The following is a 19,182-nucleotide window of genomic DNA, read 5'->3' as shown; positions in this document are numbered from 1 at the left end:
CTTATGGCATAGGATAATTCTATATCATTGAATAATCGTTAATCAGATATTGATCCTATTGATCTAATATTGATATTTAATTATTTTAAAATGTTATGTTCTGCGATAATAAATATTTAAATCTTGATTAATTCAGCCTTATTTTGCTAATGTAAGTGTTTCAATGCCTTATTCAACCCGCTAGCTTTATAAGAAGTTTAAACTCACTTATAATTTTACGGTACGCCTTTGAAATATCGATCTTAACAAATCTATTTCCGACTCGATATAGAGTGATAGTAATTAAAATCTGATATGGAGTAAGACAATCAGGACAATTTGGCTATGTTTATTTCAAATTCTAGCCAATTAAACCTTTTCTTATACCGATAATGAATAGATAAGTCTATGCTACAAGAAGATAACAACAATTTGTTTAAATTCTCCATCATTATGAAATATTTATTTACAATTTGGATTTACACGGCACTATTTCAAATATTAATCACCAAGCTTTATGGCATACAGCGAAAAATGTTGAATATACAAGTCGCAAACCTAACTGTACAAAAGTAATATCATCAAGAATATGGAAGAATATCAATTTACCTTTGGTAGTAGCGTCTTTCCAGTGTCCATGTATCGCTACAGCGCGTTGTGAATCTGCTCCTATAATAGCTGTAATTTGGATCTGATAATGTACTGCAGGCAGTAGATTAACTAGATGATATTGAGTTTGTCTAGTACTGTTGGATGCAAAACATTTGATGCAATGAATATCAACATTGCTGTTTTTCATCAGGCGATATAGGATGTAATAGGTGGCTATGGATGGCTTATCAATAACTCCTTGGCTAACATTAGGATTAACGTCCAACCATTCTAGTTGAATACTGTCGAAAGTAGATTGTGTTGACAATATATCGGGCCGCACTATAGGATTGGTGCATATACGAATATTCAAGAATGAATATACTTAGCATCTTATTCTATTGCTAAAATTAGTTTCTTATATATATGTATAAAGATAAACTAAAATTTACTTCAATTATACATGTATCATTGAATGCACTACAGATAAAACAGTACTCTAATCGATTATATTTCAGGCTAATAAATGCTGAATCTCAGTTAAAATCTCTTATTATACCTCTACGACATATATACAATATCATCATAATCCGAATCATACTGTCTAATGAGATAAGTACTCCTACAGTTGATTATTGTTTTCCGGTGATAATTGATACTAAACTAACAACGCTGATATTTTAGTATGATGGCTAGATAGTGGGTTATATAATCTGGCTCGAATTAACGTATCTAATCTACTTGCTCTTACGATATTGACATCGATCTCCAGCATATTGATTTTCGCAACTACAATTAAATGGATTCTGAACTGATCCGGTAATTGAACAATTGCCATATCTTCCGCATGGTTGATTGCGACACGGATTTAAGTCTGTGTGATTATTAAATAATTCATAAAATAAGTAATAAAGTGATCAGAAGACTAATTGCATTTATATCAACATTAAATTAAAAGACAAAAATATCTCAGGTGTAGCTATAATTTATCGTTGTTTTAATTCATATATCAATACCATATCGGTTGATTCAGTGCATACCTTTATTGCATTTCTTTCCACCCCAGTTAGCTTTGCAAACGCAATCTCCTCCATTGACACACATACCATTCTCTTCAAATTAAAATGGACATCAAAACTTGCTTACCTTATTACTATACCGTATTTGTCAATTTAGACTAAAAATCTACCATTTCCTTCTTTCGAGACTACAGTAATTGATACTTTATATTTATCTACCTGAACAGTCAATTGCTTTAACACATTCAGAACAATTTGGGCCTTTCCAGTAATCATTGCATCTATTTATGATATTCATCGTTTATATATTTGAAGACAGAATTTGATCAATCGTAATTATATTCGAAAGAGCACTATAAAATAAACTCTCATAAAACCTAGACATTATTTTCAATGAGTACAGTAATGGTAATGGCAATGGTATAATTAGTCTATTAAGGATAATTGTGATAATTGATATTTGATTATTTCCACTTTTAAAATTTGCAATTTATGCCTTCAACCAAGCATTAATACTAGTGTTACAAATATTATAAACTAGAAATGCAAGTTGATAGTAATAGTTGGATAATTTGAAAAGTAAATAAGTTAAAATATCATCTTAAACGCAAGATCTGTCAGAATTGCTGATATTTACATGCATTGCCCGGGCTTGTTATTACAGTGTGCATGACTAAGATTGCAATCTGGAGCGCAAACAGCTATAATAAAAGGGAGATAAGTATTAAACGTCAATTAGAATAATAAATTAGACAAGAAATTACGTCAACAGTTGCATTATAAGATAGCCATTATATGATGATCGTGAAGAACAAGAGAGTTACAAAAGTAATCGTGGCATACTCTATTGTATATTGCTATAAAATGGCTAGTAATTAGATTGAATTAATACAGTAATGTCTTTTATTGAAGTAAAGTTTTTTTCGTGCAAAGTAAGTCCTATCAAATTGACGGCAATAAATGGAAGAGTGTACCTTTTTGGCAGTTATTAGATATTGCTTAAATCAGTTCTATACGGTAATATTTATTTAATAAAGTTTAGGTACTACTGGATATAATTCAGTTTAATTACTAAAAATTCATCAGTAGATAGCTTGAGCTTGGACTGCAAAAATTGATATACAGTCTATAAAGAATTATATTGTATATTGCCCATTAACTTACCTGATTCACAGTATTGACCAGTCCAATTTGAATCGCACTGATACTGAAAACTGATAGTCAATGCTGACACAGGTAATGCAGGCCTTGTACCTAGCAATTTATAAGTTTGGGTGCTGTTGGCTTCGACGGAAACACTGGAATTGATCCTATCTACGTGGTTTAAGTTCTTATTCACTCTATCGAAAACCTCAACATGGACACTCAAGTTCTCCTAAATGACAAAATAAGTATACAAGCGATTTTAAATTTATCATTATTTCTTATCATGATAGAGATAGGTAAGTGTTAAGTCCTCATTAGTTATTTAGTTAATTATGGTGATGAAATGAAAGACAAGTTTTCAATATAAGTAGAGGTGTTAGTAACGATTTTGTAGATTCATGTTATGATTTAGCAGACAAGTTTATACGAATTATATCAATATTTCATTTTATGCATGACTAAAAGTGATATTGAGAAAATCTGTAGAACCATCATAGAATTCAATTTCTCAATAATGGAACAGAATAGACAAATCGATAAATATAAGACCAAGTAAAGGTTTTAAATTAGTTAATTCGGAACTAATGAAAATTTTTTTATGCTATCTTATATTTATTATCGCATCTAGCACAGTAGCGGCATTTTTATCACCTTAAAACTTGGATAAAAGTAATTCAACTTATTATATCTGCTATGTAGAAATTGGAATATTTATTGATATGAAAATCGTAAACAGGAATAATATAAATGCGACTAAAATTAAGTTTATGATTTTTAGTTTTGCTTAATACTGTTATAAATTGGGAATAAGAAAAACTCCTAGTTAAAGAACTATCAAAATGGCACAAGTAAAAATTACTAGATGATTGATGATAGAGAGGCTTATACTAGACTGATATTTCAAGTATTCAAGTATCTTCAGTAAATTTCTATTAGAGGCTCATAAACGTCACAATTGCTCAATATTCCAGTAATAAAATTCTATATTACCGGTAATGGTTGATAATAGGAAATGGTAAATGGATTAGAAATTGTTTTGGATAAGTTGCTTTTACTGTCTAGTGGGACTCTTGTGATTTTAGTCTTGAAAAATTTGCTGATGACCTGTTGATAGCAACTTTTTCCAGCGTGGCCAATACAGATATGAAATTGACTTGGACATCTCATTTGCGTTTCGTTGCAGGCTGGATAACGCCATCCTAATCCTTTCTGATTTTCATAATTAAGAAAATGAACTGTAATTTTGCCATGAAGATTTGCCGATGGCGATGACTGACAACCAACCTAACATAATCCACATTTAAACAAATGATTACGGGATCTAATTCCAAATTTAAGGTAATTTAATTTTAAGGAAATTGAACTAGCGAATTCATCATCACAGTTCATATAATTATTGATTATAAATTCATACAAAAGCGTAAAGTTGTTCATTTAATGCAGCCTGTTTTAAAACGATGGATTGATGATGATATCGTCAGCTAAATTGTGGTAAATTACGATTTCAAATTTAAATGATCGTCGGCATTAGGAAGCAAAATAACTTTTTTCGAAGCTTTTATCATACTAATTGCATTTTTCGAGATTACCATAAAGAAAAATGTAAAGCGGAAAACGATTGTTGTGAGAGGTATGCCGCGACAACCCTTTAAGCTGCATTAGTTAGTTTAATTTCTAGGATCTTATAAATTAGTAAGAAACTTATACTTCCTTTAAATGTAATCATACTAAAGCTATAATCAATAAAGAGGAAGTTTTATAATTTGATAAAGTAATATTCTATCTAATAGGTTAAACTTTCTTCCCCATAGTAAAGATTTTGTTCAATCACATTCTTATTACTACCTTGCAATTAGAACAAACCAAAGTCATGATTAACAAACCGGTAAACGTTCATTAGTTAGTAGGGTAATATTATTTGCAAAATCAGTTATGCTGCATCTCCAAAATAATATATTGATACTCTCGAAGTTTCAATCAAACTTAAAGCTACAATGAGTAAACTAGAAGTTGTCACAAAATTGTAGGACTAATGTTAGTTTAGGTCATAGATTATCTATTCCTTCTCTAAAATAGTGCACTTTCATTAATTATGTCTTAGGTATCCTTGAGATTTGATAAAGAGTGACATCTAATAAACTAGCAGACTTTTTCATTCATTGATAAGATAGTGTTATAAATAAAATAGGTTACTTTTGACTTTCTCTAAAACAACACGCTTGATGTCCTCATTAGTTAGATCGAATAAGTTGTAATTCATGCAAATTTCATAATGTGTGAAAGCAATATATTATATATTAGATTCATCTATCCTTCTCAAAGATAACGCATTGCCGTTAAATTATATATTTACTGCTTTTGAAATTAGATCATTCTAAAGTCCTATTTCAAAACTGAGGGATTAGATACACTAAAATTTCATGAAGTAGATTACTTCGATTCTCCCGAAAATAATGCGCTGTTCGATATTCACACCGTAAGATCGGTAGAATTGAAATCTGATCAAACAGACCCTATTCAATAAACCAGCAAGCTTTCCTTAATTAATAGAGTAATATTATTATGTTCTAAGCATCTTTAAATCATGTCTTAGACATTAAATTATAATTTGCTTCAACGTTTAGTCGTTTTTGGTCTGAAGAATTATAAAATACAGTAACGGCAGTTATAAGGATATCTTTGAAATGGGCTAAATTGATCTATAGCTACTACTATAGTCAGTTCAATTGAAATCAAATTTATAGTTAGTATCGGTCATTGGAAGTCTACAATATTCAAGAGTAAAATTTATATTGACACAGCCGATCGTTACATTTCATAATCAATCAAGTCAGAAATTTCATCAGGTGTTATGGCAATACTATACATAGTCTTATTTTATACAGTTAAAAATGAAAATGGCGGACATAATAAGGTCAAAATCGAATAGATACTTCAAACAAATAATGCTACAATGCTTAAGTACAGCTGTAAACAAAAATTAAAATCATGGGTAGAAGAATTTTTGTGAGTTACTTTTCCATTTACCTGTGCAGGCTGACAGAGCCAAATTACAGAAACTGCAAATATAATACTCAAAGTATACCCCAACATAATATCTTGCCAAGGAATGAGTGTCTGGAACTAAATGAACGGATTATATTATCAACGTTGAATAGAATTATAACGTAAACTTGCTGTGCTAGTTATAGTGTGTAAAAATGGAGATGATGGTACAAGTTACCCCTGGATTTGCTTGCGTCATATATGAAAACAATTACGGAGGCGAATCAATAACTCTAGCATAGGTTCAGGAATTCTCATTACCGATAAAATTTATATTTAACGTAAGTATGTAAAGTCTTAGTACCTCTTGTAACTATACATCATGTATCAAATAACTTTCTCTCATAATTATAATCCCTCCCTTTCACCGTATAGGAATAAATTGGATAGCTGTGTAGGAAGCAAGTAATGCAATCAATGCTGCTTTATTATTTTTAATATTAAAAATATATATCAGGTGATTGCTTAATATTTGAAAGAAAATTGGCTAAGCTACAAAATAAACAGACATAGCCAATCATGGTGTAGTGATATAAGCATCAAGTACCAATTAGAATATACAGTAAAATAGCATCAAAGTCTAACAGAGTGGTCGCAGTATCTTGTCATGAGTAAATACACAACTATCCCTGAACAATCGTCGAAATAGTATGATTGGTAAGTGAGTTAATTACTGCATTCCTATCTAGTGGGTAAAAACAGGATTAGTATTCAACAATTAAAATAATTGATAGTGCAAGTATTTCCGTTGGTATGCATTCAGTAATTGATACTTGTTTGAAGCTAGAATCAGCGTAATGATTGCTATATAATGTACATTCCACATTAATTCTATATAGTTCAAATTTCTTTACCACTGTCGCTACTACATGCATGTACTGACACATATGCGTATATGTAGGTGTACGTAATTCGGATCGAATGGAAAGAAATCGTAATGTAATGTTCAAGATTCGCATCCTTAACATGATAGAGTAAGAATAGGTATATTACTTTCATCAACATAAGCAAATACAGTAAATTGTACATATAGAATAGTATTAGGACCAAAAATTGAAATAGTATTAAGTTTTGATAACATAGTCCTGCTAGTAGTGGTACTAATTGATAATGATATATTGTAGTTGGCATATTTTAGACTTTATAAGTGCAGTGATCGTTATTCGATCTTCGAATCGTTGGTTGTACTAGATTATCTGAGATCTTGTAGTCTCATTTAGGGTTACATACATACTAATGTTTTCACAAAACGTAGAAACTATATCTTATGTTTTTAGCAAAGATTAAAAATTATAAGGAATTATAGAAACTGGCAAGATCATTCAATTTACATAAATAATGCTCTTAAAGTATGATGGATAGTGTACTACACTACACAATTGGAGAGTTAAAACTCATTCGTACTACTTCATTTCTGGATAACTGTTCAGCAGTTACGCCAACAAAATTGGGTAGATCAATAGCTCCAAAGTCATGGACTAGTATTGAAATTAATGAAGCATAACCACCGGCAGCAGCCATGTGAAGCGCTATAATTAAGACATAAAACATTCGTGCCACAAATAAATACGTATGAATATGATAAAAGCATTACGCATAAAGTGGACTATCCTATCATAAAGGGTAGAAATTATTTTACAGTTGAATATCTTAGTACGAGGTAATTACATTCATACGATAAATGTAAAAAAATTGCACAAGGCCCAATTCCGAACTTCTAGTAATCTTACTAAATATACCTGTATGGCCTCGATGATCTTGAGCATTGATTTTAATACCTAACAAGATTAAATTCTCGATGCATTCAAGTTGACCGTCCTAATTTAAAATCAAGTTGAAGAGAATTCTCGTAAAATGGGTTGTCAATTGGAGGACCGTTTCTAAAACTGTTTATTTTTCTGTTCTTTACTTCAAATTTGTGTGAAGTATTAATACATCTTAGTACTGCATTACATGGTAACAACATCAAAATAAATCTAACCTTAGCAGCACAATGTAAAGCTGTCTTGCCACATTTGGTTAAAGTATTAATAGCAATACGTAATTCACTATGAAGAAAATGAATCGATCTAATTGCTCCAGTATGTGCTGCTAGATGAATAGCTTCTCTACCCATGTTATCAGTAGCATGTTTATCTGCCTGATAAGTCAATACCAATTGCACATCAGGAAATTGTAGGATGTACAGTATAACGATATTACAGTAAACTGCATCTTGTTCTGGCTGACCTGATAATCCTGTGCGAGTGTTCTGGCTAAATTAACATGATCGCCTTTAATTGCATCCATAAATGGTGTGGTACCACAACGATCAGCTATATCAATTGGATAGCTACACCTGTTATCGACGGTTATGGTACAGAAATTATTTTAATACATTTTGCTAAAATTGTAAACTTTCGCCAATTATACTAAAAGATTTTATCATTACAGATATCCTAAATATTATATATACACTTTACCAAAATCTTTATTTATACTTATTTTACCTATCCAAGAGGATTTTAACAATTTCGAGGTTTCCGTGAAGAGCTACGATTACAAATTATAAGTCATGAAATATAAGGATAAAGGAGAGCAATTTTTAAATTAAACTAGTTCCGTTCTTATGGTAATTATCATATATTATAAACTTCACCGCAATCATTAGCATACCTGCCGTATGTAAAGGAGTTCTGCCATTGTTACTGGTATTTTGCCATATGCGATTATCAACATCTAGTAAGTAATTTATAATGTCAGGATTACCTTCCCTAAGAATAAGTATATCCCAAAACAAATTATTTCATTAGTTAATTTGTGGTGGCGACATATCTAACGATATAACCTTATTTCAAGGATATAATTGCTTATTCCATATAGACAGTGAAAAGTCTTGAGTTAATTGTTACAAATGTGCACAATAAAAATCTTAACTGTAAAGAGCATCAAATCTGCGATTAAAGTATTTATCTGAGATATTTTACACTACCGGCCCTAAAATCAATTATTAACAATTGAAAATTAAGCACCTGCAAGCAATATGGAAACAATTCCATTTATCTTTGTTGACCATTTTTGTATCCGCATGATATTCAATTAGAGTTTTTATAGTATCTATGTTTTGTTTGGTACATGCCAGCATCAAAGGTGTCCTAGTTGATTTTTAAAAAACGTTAAACATTTAAATAATTTTAACGTTTCGTCATGAAGCAACTGTAGGATACAATCGCACGAAATTATTGATAACTGCGGTTGAACTTAGAGGTAAATTTTGTTGTAAAGTTGTCGCAAAACACCATCCTTGACAAAAGCTCTTTAAAATTTGAATATCTACACCTTGAGTTACTTATCACAGCTTAATTTTTGACGGGCCGATACAAGTTCTACGCTTCGTTTATGTAGGGTTTACACGTTTTTATGGCCACGGATGTTTTTGCTAGTAATTTGTTAGTTAATACGACGTTAACGATTATACTGACTATAAGGGTTGGCAATGAATGAGAGGACGAGTTATCAGCTAATCCAATTTTCAATAAAGATGCATTATACTCTTCTAAATAGTCCCCCATATATACTGTATACTCGTATATAAAACATTCCTGAAACTGATGTTGTAATGAGTTGGCTAGTATCTTGAAGAGAATGTTTTACCATTTCTTTAGCTAAGTAAAGTTTATACCTAATCGCTAATTTTAGTTATTATATTTTACGAATAACTAGTAGGACAATGAGCCATTACAACTGATGTAATACCGCTGTAGGTGATAGAAATTAGATAGACAGACCATTATTATTAACTGTAACATTTTAAGCTAATCGTAGGTTAAATCAGTCGGTAGAAGAAAGCGCGGTTAATTATTCTCGATATCATCTGTTCGATGACTCAATAAGCTTTAACATTATCTAAAGTAATCTGTATGAGAAAATATGGCTATTATACAGCATCACCATTGATGTCATCTATTCCATTTACTTACCAATCTGCTCGCTTTAAACTATTAACATCGGCACCATATTGTAGCATGAAACGAACGCAAAGTGTATGCTCAAATTGGGCAGCTTCATGGAGTGGCTGTTTATTATCGTTGTTCATTTCAGTAAATGGAACACCATAGCCATGATAGAACAACTGCATTAGTTGTAAATGACCACATCGACTTGCTATAATCATTGGAGTATCACCCGATTTCTTTCTTTTGTAAGATAGCAACTTTTTACTATTTTGAGCATTGGCTAAGATAGTTTGGATAGCAGTGATGTTGTTATCTTGGACATATTTCATAAAACTTTCACCATCAACTTGCATTTTAATCTTTTTAAAATGGTTCCTATGGTACAAGATTGAGATTGTCAATTAGTCTTGAATTGATCATGGGATTAAGTACAAATTGGAGTACGTTGATTCATTGCAATTAATAAATCATGACGATTTCAATAATTTAGTAACTCTAATTAGTGATTACTTCCATCTTGGATTAAAAATCAATTCCATGTAGTATAATTGACATGGGGTTGGATTTAGTAGAAGAGTAGATGTCAAGCTTATGACATCCGTGTCTCTAGAATCGCCCGATCATTAAAGTGGATTAAATTGAGTACGCTAATAGGGACATTGGAGGAAGGACTACAGAGCTTGTTTCAGCTTTACATGTCCAGGGCGTGAGTGAGTAGTAGTAATTTTTAGATGAAATAGATAATTGTTAATACAGTACAACAACATGGAATAGTAGTGTTAAGTTTAAACAATCTATTACTCAATGATAAAAATCATTTTGGCTACTTTACTAGTAGTACGTTGTCTAGCCACTTCTAGATTAAGATTTTTATTGCTGAGGGCAATGGCAAAGGCGTCGAATCATGGCCATTAATTTTTTATTCCTACTGTATGTCGCTGCTATTGTTGACGTGATCGATCAATATAGAAATAGCAAAGAGAATAGGAGCTATTTCAATCTAAGATTGAAATCAAAGGCGTCGAATAATGGCCCTGATTTAATAATAAGATATTACGTTACAAGATCAAATCAAATAACGTTAGACTATCCACAATGTAGAGTTATCAAAACAGGATGAATTTTACATCGTCGATGGGCTTTTTATTCCCACTGCACGTTGCTGCTATTGTCGATGCGATCGATCAATTTAGAAATATCAATGAGGGTAGCAACTGTTTCAATCTAAGATTGAAATCAAAGGCGTTGAAAGACTGGCTCTGATTTGATAACATGACATTACGTTACAAGATCAAATTAATAACGTTAGACTATCCACATCTAGATGGATTTTATATTCCTACTGTACGTTGCTACTACTGTTGATTTGATCGATCAATTTAGAATAGCAATGAGGATAGGGACTGTTTCAACCGTTTCAATCTAAGATTGAAATCAAGGGCATCGAATAATGGCCATGCTTTGATAACATAATATTACGTTACAAGATCAAATTAATAACGTTAGACTATCTACAATACAGAGATATCAAAAACATGATGAATTTTGCATCGTAGATGGGCTTTTTATTCCTACAGTACCGCATGTTACTACTATTGTTGATGTGATGGATCAATTTAGAAATAGCCAAGAGAATAGGAGCTATTTCAATCCAAGATTGAAATCAAAGGCATCGAGTAATGGCCATAATTTGATCATAAAATATTGCATAACAAGTCAATGATGTTAAATTATCTACGGTATAGAGATCGAAATGAGGAATGATGAAATGGACATCATGGATATAATTTGATGGATTATTTTAGTTTTACTCCATTTGGATAGTACATCGACAATGGGAGTGGTTTTCATCCAAGATTGAAATCAAAGTCGTCGAATGTGGCCATGATTGGATGACAAGATATTACGTTAGGAGAGCAGGCCAATCGCCTAGGTTATTCACGATATTGAGATTGAAATTAGAACTTTCCAATTGTACATCGTGGATATACTGGCACAATAATAAGATGGATTTTTTTTTTTAACTTTACTGCGTGTCGTTGCTATTCTGATGATGATCTTTCCATTTGGAAATAGCATCGAGAATAGGAGTTGTTTCAATCCAAGGCAAGAGCTAAAGGTGATCACATTTCACAAGATTGGCAGATCCAATCAATCACGTTCGACTGTTCTGATCGATAGTCTATCGACTCAACATGATGGGTGGCGATGATATTTACATTTAGGATACAGACTAGAGACATTTTTACCTGGTTTGTCAACAATGTCCGGCTGCTATGGGATAGTTTGACGGCGTCCTTCAACCTGGCTAATCCGATGACAATATTGATCTTTTTGCTGCTTTAAGTTGTAGCTCTACCAGTAGGCATAGCGTGCTTCTGTTATGCTACTGTTATATGATATCGCTGTCGATCTGTTTTCTAGTGTGGAAAGGGAAGAAATTTCCTTTGCAATCCAATAGAATTCCCCAGGGTCAACAAGGCAACCAAATTGATCAATTGTAAACACCAATCCAAACGCACCTATGTAACGCATACAATAGTCCAAGATTTAGTCAAAAGCCAATTAGCAATGGCTTTGTTCGATCGCGTCCTACTCTATTCACTTTCATACGATCATTATCGCCTCCAGCTATCCTATTTGCACAGCTGTAGTCTAGTACTCGAGCTGAAAAGGTTGGCATTGGCAGCTAGTCCTGACGATCGAGTCTTCTTGTTGGCTACCAGCTGATGGCCATGGTGATGTTTGCGATATAGAGTAAGACTACTTCAATCGGTCCTGCAACATAGGATTGCACCTGGCTCATGTTAGATCTCAATATTTAACCATAGGATTACCCTTTATCGATATCATCCAACACAGTGGATATCCATACTTCTAATGATATGAATATCATCTTTCAACTTGGTGTGGCAGTGACTGAATATTGAATATTTTGCGTCAAGAACGAAATCAATGATATTTACATGATCAATCCTATACGAACAGATCGTTCTAGCTCCAACAACCCTACTTGTTTATCTAGGGTAGTAGTAAAACGTAAAAGTAGGTTTTCTTTTAAATGTACGGTATAGAGTGTTGAAAACAGTTTGAGCACATGATAATAGCATATACTGTTTTTAACATCAACTGGAGGTAAACTGCTTCCTACGACAGCACTAAACGAATAAGCAAGCATGACAGATACTGCAGAGCTCTACAGTGAGAATCTATTTACAAAACTAATGTCACCATAAATACCGAAGTCCAGCAATATGAAGCAATAGTTACATCCTTACAGCTCTTTAATCATATCCTATCGACATAAGCACATAAATGCCAGTACAAGGCATAATATCGAGCTGTCTACAAGTGGATGACTGCTGCTACAGGATGATAGTTTTATGATGAATTATCATAAAGTATGCGCTCAAGACAGCGATTTAGGTCCACTTTCCCGATGACTTTCGACAGTAGGCACTATGTGACACTATTTTTGCGACTAATTTACCCTACAGCCGTATACACAGTACAATATGATATTTGACTCAGAGTTGTTCATAACTTGACAACTGATGAGTGATGACTGAATGTTTACTGTTAGAGCTAGCAAAACTTATGTCGCTCTCGGTACCTATAATTATTGCCTACAGTATGGCTGCAAGTGAGTCTGTTTACCGGTGACAACATTATTGCGTAGAGATAAAGTGAAATTTCTCCTCAATTCCGTTCCCTACTCTAGCAAAATGAAGCAATAGTTACATCATTACAGCTCTTTAACCATATGCTATCGACATAAGCACATAAATGCCAGTGCAAGGCATGATATCGAGCTGTCTACAAGTGGATGACTGCTGCTACAGTATGATAGCTTGATGATAAATTACCATAGGGCTCTTTAATCATGTGTTATCGACATAAGCACCACATAAATGGCCGAGTACAAGGTGTGATATCGAGCTGTCCATAACTTGATGATGACTCCTGCTCCTGTACTGTGCACAGTGAACTGAACACTCTCACTCAGTGTACAGTATAACTTTGACGATAGTAGATCCTACAGTATGATAGTTTTATGACGAATACCATAGCATATATACTATCTTTATAGCTCACGACGGCGATTTAGGTCCACATTCTCTAGTATAGTCAAGGGAAGTGTGCAAAATAAGCTGCTGCACTATCAATGCTGTACTATAACCTTCTTAAATTACAGTACACCACCATATTGCAAGTTTAGCTTGTGCTAGTATGCACGCATAACCAAACCGACAGTGAGTTCGAGCTCCAGTTGTAGCACCAAGCTCTTTGGATTCCTGCTCCAACTTTGATTTATGACATCATGTTCAGTATAGACAGGTATTACGACGTGACTTGTAAAATGGATGGAGCAATTGATCGTTTGTACTGGGGAAATTTGAAAGAAATAAAAATTGCAATAAAAATTAAATAAATATAGCAAGAGCCAATTGGTATCTTCGGTTACCAAGGCTACTGAGAGACTGATGGACAGATTAATATTTCAATGCATGCAGCAACCAGTCCGAATTACTACCATTTCTTTCCATTAATCGACTACTGTCAAGGTTGGCCTCAGGTTGCTGCTCACTTCTCTCGCAATTAAGCACTCTAAACATGTCTGCCAAAGTCGGTGCTGCTATATTTTTAGTCTTTGTAGGCTGTGGATGTAATGTAATCACGTTAGAAATGATGATTAAGTAAGTATCTTCTCATTATTTTGTCACCATGGACGAATGAGAAGTCGTACATATTATCTTGATTAATCTATCTTTCCTATCTTGCCATGAGTGTTTATCTTTCATGCTTTGCTTGGTCATGTTGTTATATTCATCCTCTAGGCTAGATAAAGGTGCTGGAAACTTAATTACATTCAGTCAGTTTCTTTATATTGCTGTCCAAGGTTTTATATCTACCTCAAAATTCGGCCGAATCAAACCTGTCGTTCCTATTTCGTAAGTTCTAGCAGTTATACTGGTATATATTTTTTCATAACTTATGGATGAATTCATTTCCTCCTACCTTCAAAATTCCCCATCTGGAACTGTTTGCATTACTGTTTGCAGCCAGTTCATCTTGATCAATCCTTTTAGTAACAGGATTGAGTGTAGTTTTATCGTTATTCTCATAGAGCACTGGCTATACTTGTATTAAACATGACGTAGCAATAAATCCTCTTATATGAAGTTACAAATTGATGATACGCGTATTCTGCTATTAGACTACGCCGATTGCACAGTGTTTCTGTGATTGCTCTGCTCATCATTTAAGTCAACTCGTCATTGCCATCCTCTAGATTGAGAAATAGGGATTGTTTTTGGTCATCGAAACTGTAAATACTGTATAGAGGCATCCTCAAAAATTAGTTGCTATCACGGTTCTGCTCTAGTTTCGTTACCCAAGCGACAAATGATTACATATAGAAGAGTATGCAGTAGTAGGGCTCTATGTTACTCTTTCCATTATTATCATTTGAACGAAAATGATTGCAGTAGTAGCGATTAAATTTAGAATGAATTAAAAGTAATCACTTATGAATCGTAAACTAAGCTATGCAGGGCACTTTTAACCAAATTAGTTGAGCGATTGATTCAAATTAAGATTGCAGTAGTAGCGATTAAATTTAGAATGAATTAAAAGTAGTCACTTATGAATCTAAACTAAGCTATGCAGGACACTTTTAACCAAGCAAGTTAGTGTGAGTGATTGATTCAAATCAATTTTGAAACTTGTAGATCACTTACATTTTTACATCATCACTAGCGCCATCATCATCCTAACGGAAAACTATATGGCAATGGAAGCAATTTATTATAATGAAGTGCAGCATTGAGTATTTTGTAATCGGTAGATCAAAATGACCTCATCTATCATCTCTAATGCTGTTATCGTCTAAACTAAAACGGAAGCGATTAATTTGAATTGATTATAGTTACTTGTAGATCGTTCTACCGTTATACTCGTAGACAATCTGTTATAGTTGAAACTGTAACATAATTGAAGATGTCATTAGTTTCAATTAAGAATTATCAAAATTACTTTATACCAGGTATTATCATCGATAGCTCAACTTGAGTAAAACCATTACTCGTAGGCAATAGATAACTAATACAGCATCAACGCAACAATATAGCTCTGGCTTCCAAGATACTGAAATCAGGAGATTAAAAAGGAAATGTGCTGCTTGATAGTTCTAATAAATAGATAGCAAATTTTGTCATTCCTGTCGAAGGCTAATGTTTCACAGACTCCTATTGTCTTACACTTTAAAAAATATCTTATATTAAGCAATTTTATGTACAGCACGAATAGAATATTGAATGGCTATGATGATATTTACCATAGAGGTTTACCCTTTGCTACTGTTGTGCATAATTGAGTAATCCATATTAGTACTGCTCTTGAAGTATTTGTACACTACGTATACACTGTAATCCATTATATGGCTTGTGCAAGCACCCAAGTAATAAGATCAAAAATGCAAATTGAATTCAGTAGGATTATATATAAGATCATACAACAGTTATCAGACCATTTTACATGTAGTAGTTCTCACAGTAAATTAATATATGAAAGCTTTCCTTATAATCATACTAACGAGACGAAAAAGTTAAAAGTATTCTTGTCAACTCTTATCTATAAATATCCATTAGGAATAGATAAAGAAACTAAAAATCTGTAGCGTGGATTTCACAAATAGGTCCAGAATATCATTATTTGTGCTTGATGATCTTATTGATTCAGTTTCTATGTGGGCTTATGTGACTCAATCTAGGGCATACATATTCGTGGATCTGCTATTCTTCTGCACTAGCGTCATTAATAATTATGCGCTTAGTTTCAGTATACCAATACCGTTGCATATCATCCTTAAATCGGTAAGTAGACTTTAATTTATTTTTATTGAAATCTTCATTATGAAATGCTTGCTTTGGCCTATCCATAATTATTTAAACGATGATACTTTGATAATTTTCATCGAAGTCAACATTATTAGATAAGATTATTATTACAGTAGCATTGTATCATAAATAATCATAATTATTCCTATACATTATACAGATGTGTAAGTGTATAACGTTGCATATGTAATACAGAGTGGTTATAGAAGTGAAGTGATACATGATGAAATATCTTTTGAAGTATGAAATGTTAGTATTGATCTTGCTATCGTCAAATATTATCAGTATAGTTATGTGAAGGAGATATAGTATTCACCACTTCGAACAACAACACAATAAATTATGTACAGTAATGCAATTGAAGTTGCACGAAATTATAGGTTGTACCAACATTATAACTAAAGCAGATATAACTACATTCTTCAAATCTTGTAGCTCACTTGAATGTGTGTCATTCTCATAGCTAGATGTAAATTAGAGAAAAATACTAATGATTACATTAATTTTAATTCAAAACTAAACTCGGTCTCAGCGATTTCAAGTAATTTAATTTAGTCGTCTTTAACTTTTGTTTTATTTATTACCGTAAAAGGGATCTCTGCTGGCAAATATGACTTTAGGAATACTACTTTTGAAGAAAAGCTATTCAAAATCTACATATGCAGCAGTAGTTGCAGTAACTATCGGAATTTCTATGTGCACAATGGCCTCTGTATCAGCCAAGGTAAGTTTTCAAAACAATTATCTGAAAGAGCACGTACCAGATTTATTAACATGTATCGTCCGCTATATCTACGCCTAGCGTAGATATAGAGTTGTCAAAATCTTCAAAATTACGACCAACTATATCTAATATTGTATGCTTGCTGTTAGACTAATAATGTTGACTGCAACCATAATAAAATCCAGACATTCGTTATAAAGCCTACTAATCTTTATTGGCTTTATGAACCTAATCTTTTAACTACGAGTTTGAAGTAGTGAAATCATGAATTATCCAGACATGAACAGACTTGGATATCTTAAACTAAGTATAATTATTCATTCTTTGCATAATCTTGACATCATCCAGACAGCAGAGGCTAGTGACAAGGCACAGATTGACTCAGACTTACATGAAATGACGATTGGTAAACTACAATTATCATATAGTACATGAGGCTTCGTGAAATTAAAGCTTGATATCGTAAAATTTAAATTATCCGTACATAGGAACAATCATGGTCTTTATTGCATTATTTACGTCCGCTTACTTAGGTATTCAACAGGTAAACTTAGTCTTAAATTCCGTACACTGTATCTGTGTAATTTCTAAACTTACATTCCTATACACAACATATTGAAATAGAGCCTTAAATACTTTGTATTCATAGGAGCAGTTATATAAAAAATACGGGAAGCATCCAAAGGAGGCCTTGTTTTATACGGTCAGCTATCAATTATTTCAGTTTATCGATTTTCCTTGCTTTCAAGTTGCAAAAATTTTACGTTTTACAATACGATTTCGTATCTTAATATTATAAATATTTGATCAATAAAATTGTTACAGCACTTACTACCTTTGCCTGCGTTCTTGTTGCTACAAAGCGATATCAGGCATCATATTAATATATTCTCACAACCACGTAAGTACTAATTATTATAGATGCTCATTAATTTAATTATAATCTTAACTATGACATTCTTTCTGTGGAATAATTTTCGATCGTTGCTACTATTTATCGTTATCTTTATTAATATTTTTTACTGTGCGTAGCCTATGCGAATTTTTCCTATATGCCTGAAAATGGTTTCACAATGTTATGGTTCCTGCTATTTTGCAATGTTATCACTCAATATCCTTTTAATGTTTAAAAATTTACCTTGCTGCACAATTTGTATAATTTATCGCTAAAGCAACGTTGCAGTTTGTGGCAAGCATGGCTTAATTAATAAATTAGGTATCAGCAATTTTATTTTTCATATTGAATATCTAATCGTAATATTTCCTTAACTTTATGTCTTTTATGAAATCACGTATATCTGTATTCGTTCCGTTTTTGTGCTGACTTCAGAATGTTCCTCGCTAACTGTTACTTTGGTGGTAACTTTACGTAAATTTGCTAACTTGGTCATCTCGGTGTTATATTTTAATAACCCATTTACACTGTATCATTGGCTTGGGACAATTCTTGTATTTGGAGGTAGTCTTGCTTTTTTTCAAGCATCACGAAAGGCAGCTTCCTCATCACAAGAACAAAGTAGCACAAAGGACGCTACCGTTACAAAGTCTAAGAGTGATTAACATTTTGCGAAGAACTTATTCGTACATATGAGAGTATAGGTATATTCGCGCACCACGTATCTGCGTTTTAGATAACAGCGGATGATATCCTTGTGCTAATTAATAACGTCTCATGAATTTATCCCGTATTAATTTATGGCTTTGTAATTCTTATGAAAAAATGTTAAAATATAATTTCTTTCAATAACCTTTTGTGCAATGATCATGATTGTCACTAAACTCTTCATCATACTTTTATTTTGAGGGTGCTAGCATTCTAGTTAACTTTTATTATTCGTAGTCGA

The 19,182-nt window shown here is 32.7% G+C and overlaps 2 protein-coding genes across 2 annotated transcripts; one reads left to right on the top strand and one right to left on the bottom strand.

The window, feature by feature from the left end:
• Positions 1-7,151: 7,151 nt before the first annotated feature.
• Positions 7,152-10,044, bottom strand: TRIADDRAFT_23888 (uncharacterized protein; the record flags this gene model as incomplete). Its single annotated transcript, XM_002111369.1, has 8 exons — positions 7,152-7,309; positions 7,520-7,598; positions 7,762-7,920; positions 8,010-8,118; positions 8,270-8,312; positions 8,436-8,533; positions 8,792-8,914; positions 9,740-10,044. The coding sequence occupies 8 exons, from the start codon at positions 10,042-10,044 to the stop codon at positions 7,152-7,154; spliced, it is 1,074 nt and encodes a 357-aa protein (XP_002111405.1).
• A 6,496-nt stretch (positions 10,045-16,540) lies between these two features.
• On the top strand, positions 16,541-18,468 carry TRIADDRAFT_55388 (uncharacterized protein; the record flags this gene model as incomplete). The annotated part of the gene is made up of 8 exons (XM_002111867.1): positions 16,541-16,590; positions 16,775-16,778; positions 17,207-17,338; positions 17,687-17,744; positions 17,827-17,882; positions 17,988-18,041; positions 18,164-18,239; positions 18,371-18,468. 8 exons carry the CDS (start codon positions 16,541-16,543, stop codon positions 18,466-18,468), a joined length of 528 nt encoding a protein of 175 aa, XP_002111903.1.
• Between the last annotated feature and the right edge of the window lie 714 nt (positions 18,469-19,182).

Source organism: Trichoplax adhaerens, genomic scaffold (assembly GCF_000150275.1).
Source record: "Trichoplax adhaerens TRIADscaffold_4 genomic scaffold, whole genome shotgun sequence".
Lineage (NCBI taxonomy): Eukaryota > Metazoa > Placozoa > Uniplacotomia > Trichoplacea > Trichoplacidae > Trichoplax > Trichoplax adhaerens.
The sequence above is the reverse complement of the archived record's forward strand: the minus strand, read 5'-3'. Positions and strand labels throughout refer to the sequence as shown.